At 37.8% G+C, this 12,859-nt stretch overlaps 1 protein-coding gene across 1 annotated transcript; it reads right to left on the bottom strand.

Moving 5' to 3' along the window:
• Positions 1 to 4,546: 4,546 nt before the first annotated feature.
• Positions 4,547 to 12,536, bottom strand: LOC116181514 (G-protein coupled receptor Mth2-like). The gene is made up of 5 exons (XM_031501898.1): positions 11,933 to 12,536; positions 5,608 to 5,869; positions 5,201 to 5,560; positions 4,953 to 5,153; positions 4,547 to 4,902 (listed from the first exon to the last, which is right to left on the bottom strand). Exons 1-5 carry the CDS (start codon positions 12,498 to 12,500, stop codon positions 4,770 to 4,772), a joined length of 1,524 nt encoding a protein of 507 aa, XP_031357758.1. The 5' UTR covers positions 12,501 to 12,536; the 3' UTR covers positions 4,547 to 4,769.
• Positions 12,537 to 12,859: the final 323 nt, after the last annotated feature.

Here is a 12,859-nt window from a genome sequence, read left to right as displayed (position 1 = left end):
TTTTTACGAGTCGCAGCAGTAAGAGAGGTGAGTGGTTACTTAATTTAGTAATATAAGATAATAATAAGACAGCATTTAATGCAATTTTTTATATTTTAAGTATACGGTAAATTTTTTAAAAATGTTTTTATTTTATTTGCAATATGTTAATGTTGTAACCTTTTGTTAAAAAAAATTTAGTAAGTTTAATTAAATAATCTAAATTAAAAAAAAAAAAAAGAATTCGTATACATAACAAGTTTTATTTTACAGAGTTACAGATGCATTAAATATTAGCCTGCGACCAGTGACTTCTATTTCACAAATTTGTAAATCGACAAACCTATAGAAAATCCATAAACAAGGCAATGGAACAAACCCGTTACCGATGTTGATAGTTTCACACAAACAGCGATTCGGAACTCTATCTACGACATGATCCAACACAGTAAGTAAAAACACACGTTGAATGGTTGAATGTAGATAGGCATTTATGTCAACTATGCAGCGATTATATTAATATTTGTGTGAATATTATAAGCAGTTTACGTTTGTATTTTGGAACATCTTACACTTTAATCCCTTTTGCTAGTTCTAAATGAGAAAGACGTACCTTCCTTCCTTAAGTCCCAAAAGTTTTTTCCGCTAACAGACAATCCAAGAAAATGTTTAATGGAGTTACCCAATATTGCACTGTCAAGAGTCCATTTTTAGATGCGTGTGTAACAAATATGCAATCTGAGTATGTGTAAGGGTTCTTGGTAGGCATAAGCACCAAACTTGAATTTAGTTTTTACAATGAAAGGTTCCACCCTGTATATACAACTTACGACGATACATACATTTCTGATAGTTGGCAACCATGCAATTTCTAGGTGGGAAATAAAGTCCCTAGATTACGTGGGAACATAGATATAAAAATACCTAGATACAGCCATCCTTAACAAACGTACCTCGGTTTTTAAAAAACATATCAAAGAAATTTGTACATCTCTCCATTACTTTCTAACCAAGATGAAACATGTTCTATCTCTTTTTATTGCCTTAACCACTATGTCGTACGCGGATCGGACGCTTAAAACAAACTTATCGCGTCCCATAAGTCATGTGACAGTTGACACATTTCACGATCGCGCGAAATCAAATCTAACTAAAAATATTCGCCCTAAACATGATGGGCGGTTTTTTCACTAAATATTATGTAATTATTGCGTTATCAATTGAATACGAATAACATTAGTGCTTGCTACAATGATAGACGCGTCCATAATTGTTATTCCTGAAATAGTTTTATTACATAGAGCTACGCCATTCAAATTTGGGATTATGTTTACCTTGTTTGGCATGATGTGCTGCAGTGAATTCATTGCTGGCTTGCAGAATATCAAAAAAACCGTAAGTAAGTAAAGTTTATGTTCAACATTTTAATTTTAATTGCATGGTTTTAGGCGTAATGGTAAAGGAAATTAAGTTGCGACAGGAAGTGAATTCGTTTCCAATTATCATTTTGGCCTATATGATGTTGATGCAGTGCGTTTGTATCATGATCACAAAGAAGGATCCGTGCAATATTCTTAGGAAAACGAGTTTTTAGACTGTGTGTGCGTGCAATATCAAATTTTGGTCGCTACGCGTCTTGCCTACCTTTCGGCATATGTCCATTCGGTGGGGTTTCTTTTTGAAATTATAGTGCTAATTGTAGCAAAGAGTAAATTATGGTTACTCTTTGATTGTAGTAAGTAAGCTACACATGTACATTTATTAAAAATAAATACAACACCTTAACAATGATATCCAATTGGCGATAATACTCATTTAGTGAACATTCATTACGTTTGTAAAAGCTCACAATCCGAATCATCGTCAGATGAAATTGACAAATTCGAATCATCACTGTCATTATTAACACTTATTATAAAGTTCAGCCACATCAACCAAATATAACTTCTCTTTTAAATTAATCACTTTCCACATGTTCACACACTTTCTTCCAGTTGTCAGCTGTAATTTTTTCAAATTCTTCATTTGCCAGCTTTCTAAGTAACATCTTCCATTTTAAATGCAACATTTCTTGCTGCTATGCGATTTAAATAAATAAAAAGGCGGTTTATTTATGTTGTAAAGTCTCAAATCTGATAATTTTCTGTGTGATTTGTGCTAACAATTTGATTGACAGTTATAATAAATAATGCGAATCTTGTCTTCCATGCTCAGGGTACCTCTATAAAGGATAGCGCTATACGTAATTAATGTGCCGAAAGTGATGGTAATAGATGGTACGTCCTTTTGAACTATGTTGGGGTATGGCTGTATCTATGTATTTATATATCTATGGTGGGAAAAAGCTGCCTGCGCCATCTAGAAAGCACGAACGTGGGTTACGTTTAGCATCTTGTCTTGAATGGCGGTCGTGAACGCGTGGCTCCATAAATGTTGGTTGTTATTTTGTGTTATTTAATGCAGGTAGTAATTTTTGTATTTCTTTATATCGTATTTATATTTTGTATGCCGCATTTTATATTTTTTGTGTGTTTCAATCTTTGTTTTTGAATTTTAGTTGGTTTAACCCCAATGCAGAATGAAATGTTTAATACCGTTATGCATTTGTTTGTAATTGTTTAAATTTTTGGTGTAATGTGCTTAATTTACGTTTATGAGTGTTGTTCCAGAAGTTACAGTCATATAAATTGTGATCATTTTATTTTAATATGTGGAAATTACCGATTCGTTTAATGTATGTACTGACTTGTTGTTTGTAACTAACAATTTTCTCCATTAATGAAGCAGTCACGGGGGTGGTAAAAACTGTAGTCAAAATTGAGCTACGACACCTAATTCCGTGATTGTCTTCGACATTCAACTGTAGGCTCGAAACCAGGGGCGGGTTACCTATCTTGCAGGAACAGGATTACTCTAATCAAAGCTCTTCAGTTTAAAATCTATGTGCGATAGGCCATGTAATTTTCCATCTTGCTTTTAACAAAATGATTTTATTGCACCAAAAATGAGTCACATCCTGTGCATTTCACCCTTTCTTAGAATCTTGGTACCTGCTTACCTGACCCATAATTCCCAAAACTTGTTTTTAACCTATAAGTTACCTCTTGAAGTTTACCTGCTACTTTTTGTGATGTTATAATTTTATGTTACGCATTCACATCGTTACAAACAATTAATTTTACAACACAATTTGATATTAATTTGATGGATCGTTTTTTTTATTGGTAAGTTCATTTTTTCCAGCCTATTTCTATTTTTATTCGGTGAACTACCATTTTCAAAGTTTATTTTTGCAATGTAATTTAGTTTGGACTTAAATTTCCGAGCTTTTACAATCATAATAATTACGATCATTATTAAACAAACTTTTCACAATTTCAGTGTTTTATTTAACGTTCCTTCCCTATGTGCTTCACTAACCTTCCTTTTTTACCAAAAATCGACTACACCAAAATTTCTCGGGATAACACTTTTTCTTATTAATTTGGGTGCGTAGAATCCAAATCAATTCGTACTTTTTCGATCAGACTTCTCAATCAAAAGTTATAGACTAGAAACCAATTACGAAAAAAAATTCAAAGGGCTGTAACTTTTGAACTAGTAGCCCAATCTTGAAACTGTTTGAAATTATGGATTCTACAGGCCACATTCTATAAGAAAAATTTTTCCCCGGGTCGATCTGAGACAATTTTTTTTTCGGGGCTCAAAAAAAGGCAGTGCATAACGAGGGGTGGATTGGTCGGGGGGGGGGGGGGCAGGTGGCGATTGTCACCTGGCGTGTAGATCATAATGGCCCGTTGGAAATTTATAAGTATGTGCTGTATTTAGTTTCTTGCACTATTAATAAACTATTAACACGTTTCTCTAATTGGGGTTGATGTTAGGTTGTTAAAAAATTCTGTTTTAATTGAAGTGTTTTACAATGAATTTATCATTTTTTGTCGTAGCATGAAAGTGCTGAAATACAATGATAGGCGACGCACCTCGTGTGGATTGTATATTTTGTTACTTTTAATTATCAGCTGCAATTTAAAAAAAAACTGTATGGTAATTGATTTTCTAGAAAGGAGTACTTTAAAATGTTTTTGTGGTGCACCTCAGAGCCCCCCCCCCCCCCCCCCCCCCTTCATTACTACACTATTACCTACTTTAATGGCCCGTACCCTATGCAATTCCACCTGGCCCGTAGTACCCAGTCCGTCCCTGTGCTTCAGGTCATAGCGTTGTTTAAAAGTAACGTAAGGAGGCCCTGCCTTAGATGTTTGATCACGTGCCACTTTTCAAATTTAAGCGGGATCTTGTTTAGTTTTGGAGGGAATAGTCATTGGGGTGGCTATTTTTAAACGTTGCCGGGTTGACTTTATTTCCGTACACATTGACGAGGAAAGGTTATGGGAGAGAAAAAAACAGATACGGGGCAACAAATAATTGTTTTTGGAGAAAATATGACGTTCCGGGAATCTTGAAATTCGTGACCTGATATTAATTGTTACACAATTTGAAATGTTTGGTGGATCTTTTGCTTTTATCGTCTTTGTTTGTATATTTGTGTGGGCTATGCCAGGGTTTTTGTCCTGAAGAAGTTTTCTTATCCTTCCTCTATTTCTTTGTGTGTTCAGCTTTGTTTGGTAATTGTGCGTTGGGTGGACAAAAAATAATACACAGAGACTGCATTTCATATGGGCCGCATCATTGCAGGCTAGACCAAAACCGTTTTAAGGTGTCGCGTTTAATATAGCACAAGAAAGATCACAATTCACACATATCTTAAACCTAGTCAGTCTTTCACATTACTTTAACTCTAATTGATTACCATTTTTGTACAAATTACTATCGTCCTGTTGCAGTTTATTGGAATGCACCGACGCGAGCGGATCATTTATCGATCGCTGTAGATTGGGCTTGCCCGTCGCTGTGTAATATCTGTAACAGTTAACAGTTGTAGAAAACCGACAGAGTCGGATTTGGATCACCTTTGCTTCAGCAACTCCCACGTGCTCCTCTTGAAGACGAAGACGAAAAATATAAACATTCCGTAGAGGCCGTTGCACAAGTCCGTAATGTACCAGACGTCCTCTGGTACGTCTTTCACCTGCCAGCGCACCACCGTCGATATCAGTTCCGTTGACCAATTAAGTCCCATTGCTAGCATTAACTTTAAAAAAAGATAATATCTGAAATCACGTGTGAATTACGTGGGCGCTTTTGTTGCAAATCTTACCTTTCCTTGTCTTTCTCCATGGAATGTCTTCTGCTATCGCTTGTGCTGAGCATAACCGTGGCCTTTTGGGCTTCTCGTATCTTAAACGCCGTTAAGCAAAACAGGATAATGTTCACCATGATCAGGATAGCGAGAGGGCCGTGAAAGAAGAGCAGCTCGGCGTACTGCCCCCTCAGCCTGAACCAGCACTGCCCGTCACCTATTCCCGGATTGTACCACGCGTCGAGCGGTATCGTGCTGTGAGTTAGACTCGTCACTATTATGACTAGGACCACCGGTACACCCCACGAGTATAGGCTGTACGCTATAAACCTCTTGCGCTCTTTCTCCTTTTTTGTGCCGGAAAATCCGCGCATCCCGCTGAAATGAAATGTATCAACCGCTTGATGATAAGATTGGCAACGTACCTGAACGTCCACCACATGTCGAACGACATCGCGTTCATGAAGAGGAACGACACCATGAAGAAGAAATAGCAGAGTATTCCTAACGCCTCGCACGTGTCGAATTCAATATCGTTCGGGTGAATCTGGGCGATGGCCAGGCACAGGTACGCGCAGAATAGCGTCAGGACGTAGCACATCAGGCATTTCCTGTGGAGGTTCCGTTCAGGTAACAGGGCGTATATCACAAATGTTAGGAGGAGAAATGGCATCGAGATGATCATACCTGAAAATTGAGTTGTTGGACCAATTAAATGGGCCACTTTGTATATATAATTTAATTCAAATATAATATTACGGAAGTCGCAACTCACAAAATAAATGACCCACCCTCGGCTACACCCCAATTCGTATCGCTTATGCAGTTGCGGTTAAACTCCAATAAATCATCCCCTGAAACTGATATCTGTTCTAGGTAAAAATGCTTGCTCCAAAAAAGTATATAACCCGCTGTTTATTTTCGTTCTGTTCCGAATTCCATTGTTATACGAGGACAGTGCGTCATATTCTTTAAAGGGATAGTGATAAATGTCTTTAATTATTAATGAGAGGAGATCGATAAGGCCGTTGGAATTCGAAGCAGCGAAGGTGTCACAAATGGTGCGAGTCGTGGAATCCGGCACCGAATAAAAGGAATCCAGTGAACTGGTTCGATAATGAATAGAAAGAGTTGACCGTCTTGATCAAGAAGGAGCAATTACGTTGCTGAACTGAAATTGCTCTTGCTGATGGCAGTAGCAGCAACCAGGAAAACTAGAGAGGGGCGAAGGGGGAAACGTCCTCGCAATAATCATGCCCCGCGTGCTACCTTTCGAGGTGCCTCTTTAAAACCCCTAAGAGGTTCCACCCTGTATATACAACTTACGACGATACATACATTTTTGAGAGTTGGCAACCATGCAATTTCTAGGTGGGGAAAAGCTGCCTGCGCCATCTAGAAAGCATGAACGGTTACGTTTGGCATCTCTGGTCTTGAATGGCGGTGGTGAACGCGTTGCTCCATAAATGTTTGTTGTTATTTAATGCAGGTAGTAATTTTTGCATTTCTTTATATAGCATTTGTGTTTTGTATGCCGCATTTGATATTTGTTGTGTGTTGCAATCTTTGTTTTTGAAATTTACTTGGTTTAACCGCAATGTAGAATCACATATGTGATACCGTTATACTATTGTTTGTAATTGTTTACGTTTTTGGTCTATTGCTTGCTTAATTTATGTTTATTGATGTTGATTACTTGGCCTCTCCGAAGTTGCAGTCATATGAATTTTGAGCATTTTATTTTAATATGTAGAAATTACCGATTCGTTTGATGTATGTACCTACTGACTTGTTGTTTGTAACTAACAATTTTCTCCGTGAATGAAGCAGTCACGGGGGTGGTAAAAACCTAATTCCGTGATTGTCTTCGTCATTCAACTGTAGGCTCGATACCCCGAACGAGGGGCGACGCTACCTATCTTGCGGGGGCGAGATTATGCTAATCAAAACTCTTCAGTTTAGAATCTTTGTGCGATAAATGAGTTACGATTTACTAATTTCCACATATTTTTTTGCCAGATAGTTGATTTTGCCTACAAGGCCATGCAGTTTTCCCTCTTGCTTCTAACAAAAGGACTTTATTGCACCAAATATGAGTCACATCCTGTACCCTTCATCTTTTCACAGAATTTAGGTACCTGCTTACCTGCCCCATCGTTCCATCATTTGTTTTTAACCTTGAGTGTAACCAAAATTGTGTATATGCATTTACTATCTTTGTGCTTAAACTTTTACCAATTTTACAAATTATTTTGTTAACTAACTCTTGGACTGTATTAATCAAACTGCGAGGTTTTTCTATGTCGTTTTTACCCTTAGCAGTTACTTTTTGCGAGAGTACGACACCTTTTGGCTTTGCTTATATTAATGTACAGGGTGGCCAAATAAGAATGCGAGGTACTATATCTGGGAACATGTCCATCGTAGAGGCTTGCGGTAAAAAAATTTATTACTAAAACGGCCACGAGCAAAACCTGGAAAAGTTTCTGCAATGGCCGCTAGGGGGCGTAACTGCAATCTGGAATCTAAGAAAGTGATTTTTCTGTGAATTCCGTTATATTAACCTAACAAAACGATAATATGATAATCTGAACCTTTTTTGTTTGACAATTTTTCCTGTATCTCTAAAAATGAAGTGGTGGGGTGTATTCAAAAGTTTCCGTAAAGAACACCCTGTATCTTCAAAACGACTGAGCCGATTTTAACAAACTCGGGTTAATTGAAAAGAGTTATTCTTCGGCTATTAATATAATATTTGAAGTTTTGTTAGTTTCACATATCGCCGCTTGAGGGCTTTTTTCGACATTCCGACAGAAATGGCTAAGCTTCTCAAAAAAATTAAATGCGTTGGTTTGATTTTTTTTCCTGAAAAAGTAGCTACATGATGCCTAAACAAGCTCGCGAAAACCGCAGCTCGGTATCTTGTTCCTAACCTAAAATTTAGGCCAAAGAAAATTTTATACCCTCAAAATTTTGTTTTTTTAAGCTAATTTTTTCGGATTTATTTTTATTATATAATTTGTGGCCCTAAAAAGGAAGCTTTTAATACCGCCGTAAATGCCCGAAATGCTGGCCATCACGATATATATACGCGAACTTGTTTAGACATCATTTAGATATTTTTTCATGAAAAAAAAATCGAATAATGCATTGAATTTTTTTGAGAAAATTAACCATTTCTGTCGGAATGTCGAAAAAAACCCTCAAGCGGCGATATGTGAAACTAACAAAACTTCAAATAGTATAATATTTGTAGCTGAAGAATAGCTCTTTTGAACTAACCCGAGTTTGTTTAAATCGGCTCAGCCGTTTCGAAGATACAGAGTGTTCTTTACGGAAACCTTTGAACCACCACCCCCCACCACTTCATTTTTAGAGATACAGGAAAAATTGTCAAACAAAAATTATTCAGATTATCGTCAACTTCAAAGACCGGACATTTTTTTGTTAAGTTAATATAGCGGAATTCACAGATCACTTTTTTAGATTCCAGATTGCAGTTACGCCCCATAGCGGCCATTTCAGAAAACTTAAAAATATTTTTCGTACTTCCGAGACTAAAGTGACCACTTCACTCCATTATGACAAGTACTGAAGTGTCACTTTTTGTCCCGCCGGGATTAAATTTTGACGAAAATCCCGGAAGGATGAAATTACTAACAAGGCAATTTCAGTAGGTTGTTCCACATTTTGTATGCGGCACTACTTCTTAAACCCATCGTACTGCTGTTCATACAGTTTTTTGGATTTCGGTGGTATCAATTCTTTACCTTTGGCTGCTTTTTATGAATATCAAATACACTTTTGTCACCCACCACCAAAATTATGACACTAGCAATGACAGTTTCCAAATTATTTTTGTTACCATAGCATAGAGATTGTCATACCAACGCAACGTTCCTATAGTAACTTGTTAAGCAGCGATTTTTTGAAAGAACGCGTTCTCTAACTCCATACATATTAAGTGTTTCAGTTTCAGAAGTACGAAAAATATCGTATATACCTTGCGACTGAAGTAGTGTTCTTAATCCCTCAGGTAAATTATGGCCCTCCCTTCGGTCGGGCCATAAACTTTACCTTCGGGATTAAAAGTACTACTTCAGTCCCGCGGTATATAATATACTATTACAGGTTTTGCTCGTGGCCGTTTTAGTCATAATTTTTTTTTACCGCAAGCCTCTACGATGGATAGATTCTTCCTCGCATTCTTAGTTGGCCACCCAGTACATCAACTAAATTTACGGATTTTGACATTCCTAACAATTGCGATAATTATTAAACAAACTTTTCACAATTTCAGTGTTTTATTTTACGTTCCTTCCCTACTATGCTTCAGGTCATAGCGTTGTTTACAACTAACGTACGGGGGCCCCGCCTTAGATGCATGATATTACTCCACAGAAGGGCGCATTTGAGCCTCAAAAAGAAGGGTTTTGGTTTTGCAATCCAGAGTATATACAGGGTGATTCAAAATTGAGTGCACAGATTTTAAGGGCCTATTAACCAGCCAAAAATAAGAATTTTTTTTCGTTTTCTAGATACAGGGTGTAAAAGTTTTAAAATAATCGGTTTTTTTTAATATAAAACTTTATTTAAACGAAATATTTAAAATTGTGTAACAAAGAAAACAATAATTACCTACAACAAAAAAATTTCGTCGAACAGTTTTTCAGTTGGGAGAGAGCTCAGGATACATGCGCTATTTCCACGTTTTTTTTATCAATTATTCAAAAACCTTTCAGCCGATTTAAATAAAATTGGATAGGCTTAATTGTCGACATAAGGGAATTCCTTTGGTGGGAATAAAATTAATTTATTAATTCCAGTGGTATCTCAGGGGGGGCTACCTACTTGATACTTATAGGTACAATTATGGTACGCCACCGCTTTTTTGCCAATTTAAATCTTTGCATTCAATTTTGAATCACCCTGTATTATACATTCGGGGTGTTTGATCCAGAAGAAGTCAGAAATCTGGTAAAGTGCGTATGGATTGGTGGCACTGATGGAGGATACACTGATTAGTTCGAGGGTGTGAATAGCAAACGCGTTATACCGTTCGGAAACCTCCGCAGCATTTTTCTTTCACCAAAATTTGAGAAGACAATCTTAAATCTACAGATCTCCAACTCCCCTGAATTGAGGTACATATTTTTGTGGAAAAAAAACTCGTGCAAAGAATCGAACGCGAACCCCCCGGTTGCGAGCTGAGTATCCTTGCCACAAGACCATTATAGCATCGTGACATTCCAAAATAGTGGTGGGGAAGGGCCAACTTTCGGATGCATGCGGACGCGTCTGCCGTTTAAAAATATCCAGGGGCATATAATCACGAGAGAGAGAGTGCGCAGGATGAATGGACGAGCTGTGGACGAAACGGCTTATTCCAGTGCTTACGGCACAAGAGATGAATTGTCACATCACGCAGTTTCTGATAGGACATTGGGGGAAAACGAGGAGACCTACACCCACGCTATTCAGATTGTATAAAACGCGATGGGAAAGAGCATGCCGATTTCGAGTGGTGCGAGAAGCTCAAATGGAGGCTGCCATTGCGGACTGGGCATGTACTGAGAGCCGAAAATATAATTACCATGGCGATAGGTGGAATAAACGTGGAGATGGGTTCTATACAGTGCTATTTATTAATACAGACATTGGGATTAATATGGTTTTTCCCTATGTCTACTTTTAAATGACAAAATATCTTCTGAAGGGCGCCTAATTATATGCAACCAAAATAACTTCTTAAAGCAGATAGAGATCTGGCTGTCATGTTAATTAATTTGAATATTGTTGCTCTGGATTCACAGAAAATAAAAATACGGAAGCCAAAGCAACAATATTCAAATTAATTAATATGACAATTTGTTTTAACAAGTTATTTTGGTTGCATAAAATTAGGCGCCTTTCAGAAGAGATTTTGTCATTTAAAAGTAGACATAGGTGGGAAACAATACACGTAAATCGCTTTGTTTACTTTTTAATAAATAGCACTGTATATTAGGCTGGACTAGGGATTAGGAGAAAGGTGTTAGTAATCGATAGACAGACCCAAAAATAAATGATGTCATGAAGCCTGGGACTACCACATTTTTTAACGTCTTTGTCATCTAATTTATGATAGGTAATCCCTAGGGACTCAATTTGTGCTTATTTCCTAAATTTTGTTTGGGTTGTTGATTTGGGTGATCAAAATTATATTCCAGTTTATCCAGCTTATGAATAAAACGTGCTCAAATCTTCGAATGAACCTCAACTTCCTCATAGCGATATATGCAGTACCTATTTATAGAAGGTTTACTTACTAATTGCATTCTATCATCATTGCACAAGCTGTAATTAGCTTTGATTATGATATAATTATTTAATGTACTTAGTCATTAATACAAATATGTAATTTAGATTCCGTTTGAAGGTACCATGACTGATTGCAGAATTGGTAAACAAAACCGCACCTTCAAAATAATGATTTTAGGTGGGATAGTGGACGGAAGTCAAAGTTACCACGATAACCGCGCGATTTCTAAGACAATCGGAGACTTTGCGCAAGGTCCACTAACCAAATTACGCTGATTGTTTATAATTATAAATCAAGGCAACCACAAATAAGTGTCATGTGTGTGAATCACATTATTTTCCTTGGAATGGAAAATATGTACGGACTACCGCACGGGATACCTAATTAATTACAAATGCAAATGACGCAAATATCGAGGCACTTTCGAAATTCTCTCCAAAACCACTTACCCACAACATTCGAACTTGAAATGTTCGCATTACGGTACGCGCACACCAGGGCTTGAATCCTATCGAATTGCTCGATGTAATCGACACAATAGTCGCGTAATTTATAAACGGCCCCATCAAACGGGGTCCGCAATCTTCCGGTCGTGGTGATCGTAAAATAGTCCTCCTCAAAGACGGGATCGAGCAGGCTCCTTCTCTTGTCATGTTTGCACTCGTTCCCGAAAACCAACTGGTACCCGCTCAATCCGGGCCTCATCTCGTTGGGAATCACGAAGGGCTTCCCGCTTAAGACGCACGTCCTATTCAACATGTACTGCCCCATCGGGCAGCACTTTCGCACGCAAACGTTTATGTCACAGAAACATCCCCTTTTGAGACCCTCCGTGTTTTGAACGTCCTTCGCCGCGTACAGAATGCCATTTTTGACCACGACCTCATCGTCGATTCCCAGTCGATCTCCAAGCTCCACGTCCGAATCGAAATCGCAATTATTGGCCGCAAAGCAATTAACTACACAGAGGATAAGCGGAACTACGAAATGCGATAAACGAGACGAAGTTCGTGACATTTTAACAACGTAAAAACATCATTAATACTGAAAGCAAAACTTGTTGTGGTCTCCCACTTTTTTCTCTCATTAGCCGGGAAATACACGGTTTTGTGCGGTTCTCTTTTACAGACACTGCGTCGTGACGTGATAGACAATAACTCCGAATTCTGAAAATTGCAATTAGCATAATGGCACAATCGAGACACGTGAAGGCCGTCCGTGTTTTTCTGCCTTTTTCGAATAACAGTTCCGTGGTGGAAAAGTGGGCCACTTCGGGTTGTTGAACTAATGAAAGGGAGTTTAATTTTTATTCTGCTCTCGGCACCTGCTTCGCAATTGCAAAGGTGACCGCAGGCGTTCTTGGTAGGAATAAATCT

This window comes from Photinus pyralis, unplaced genomic scaffold (assembly GCF_008802855.1).
Source record: "Photinus pyralis isolate 1611_PpyrPB1 unplaced genomic scaffold, Ppyr1.3 Ppyr1.4_LG9, whole genome shotgun sequence".
Lineage (NCBI taxonomy): Eukaryota > Metazoa > Arthropoda > Insecta > Coleoptera > Lampyridae > Photinus > Photinus pyralis.
This window is presented reverse-complemented; position numbering and strand designations above follow the sequence as displayed.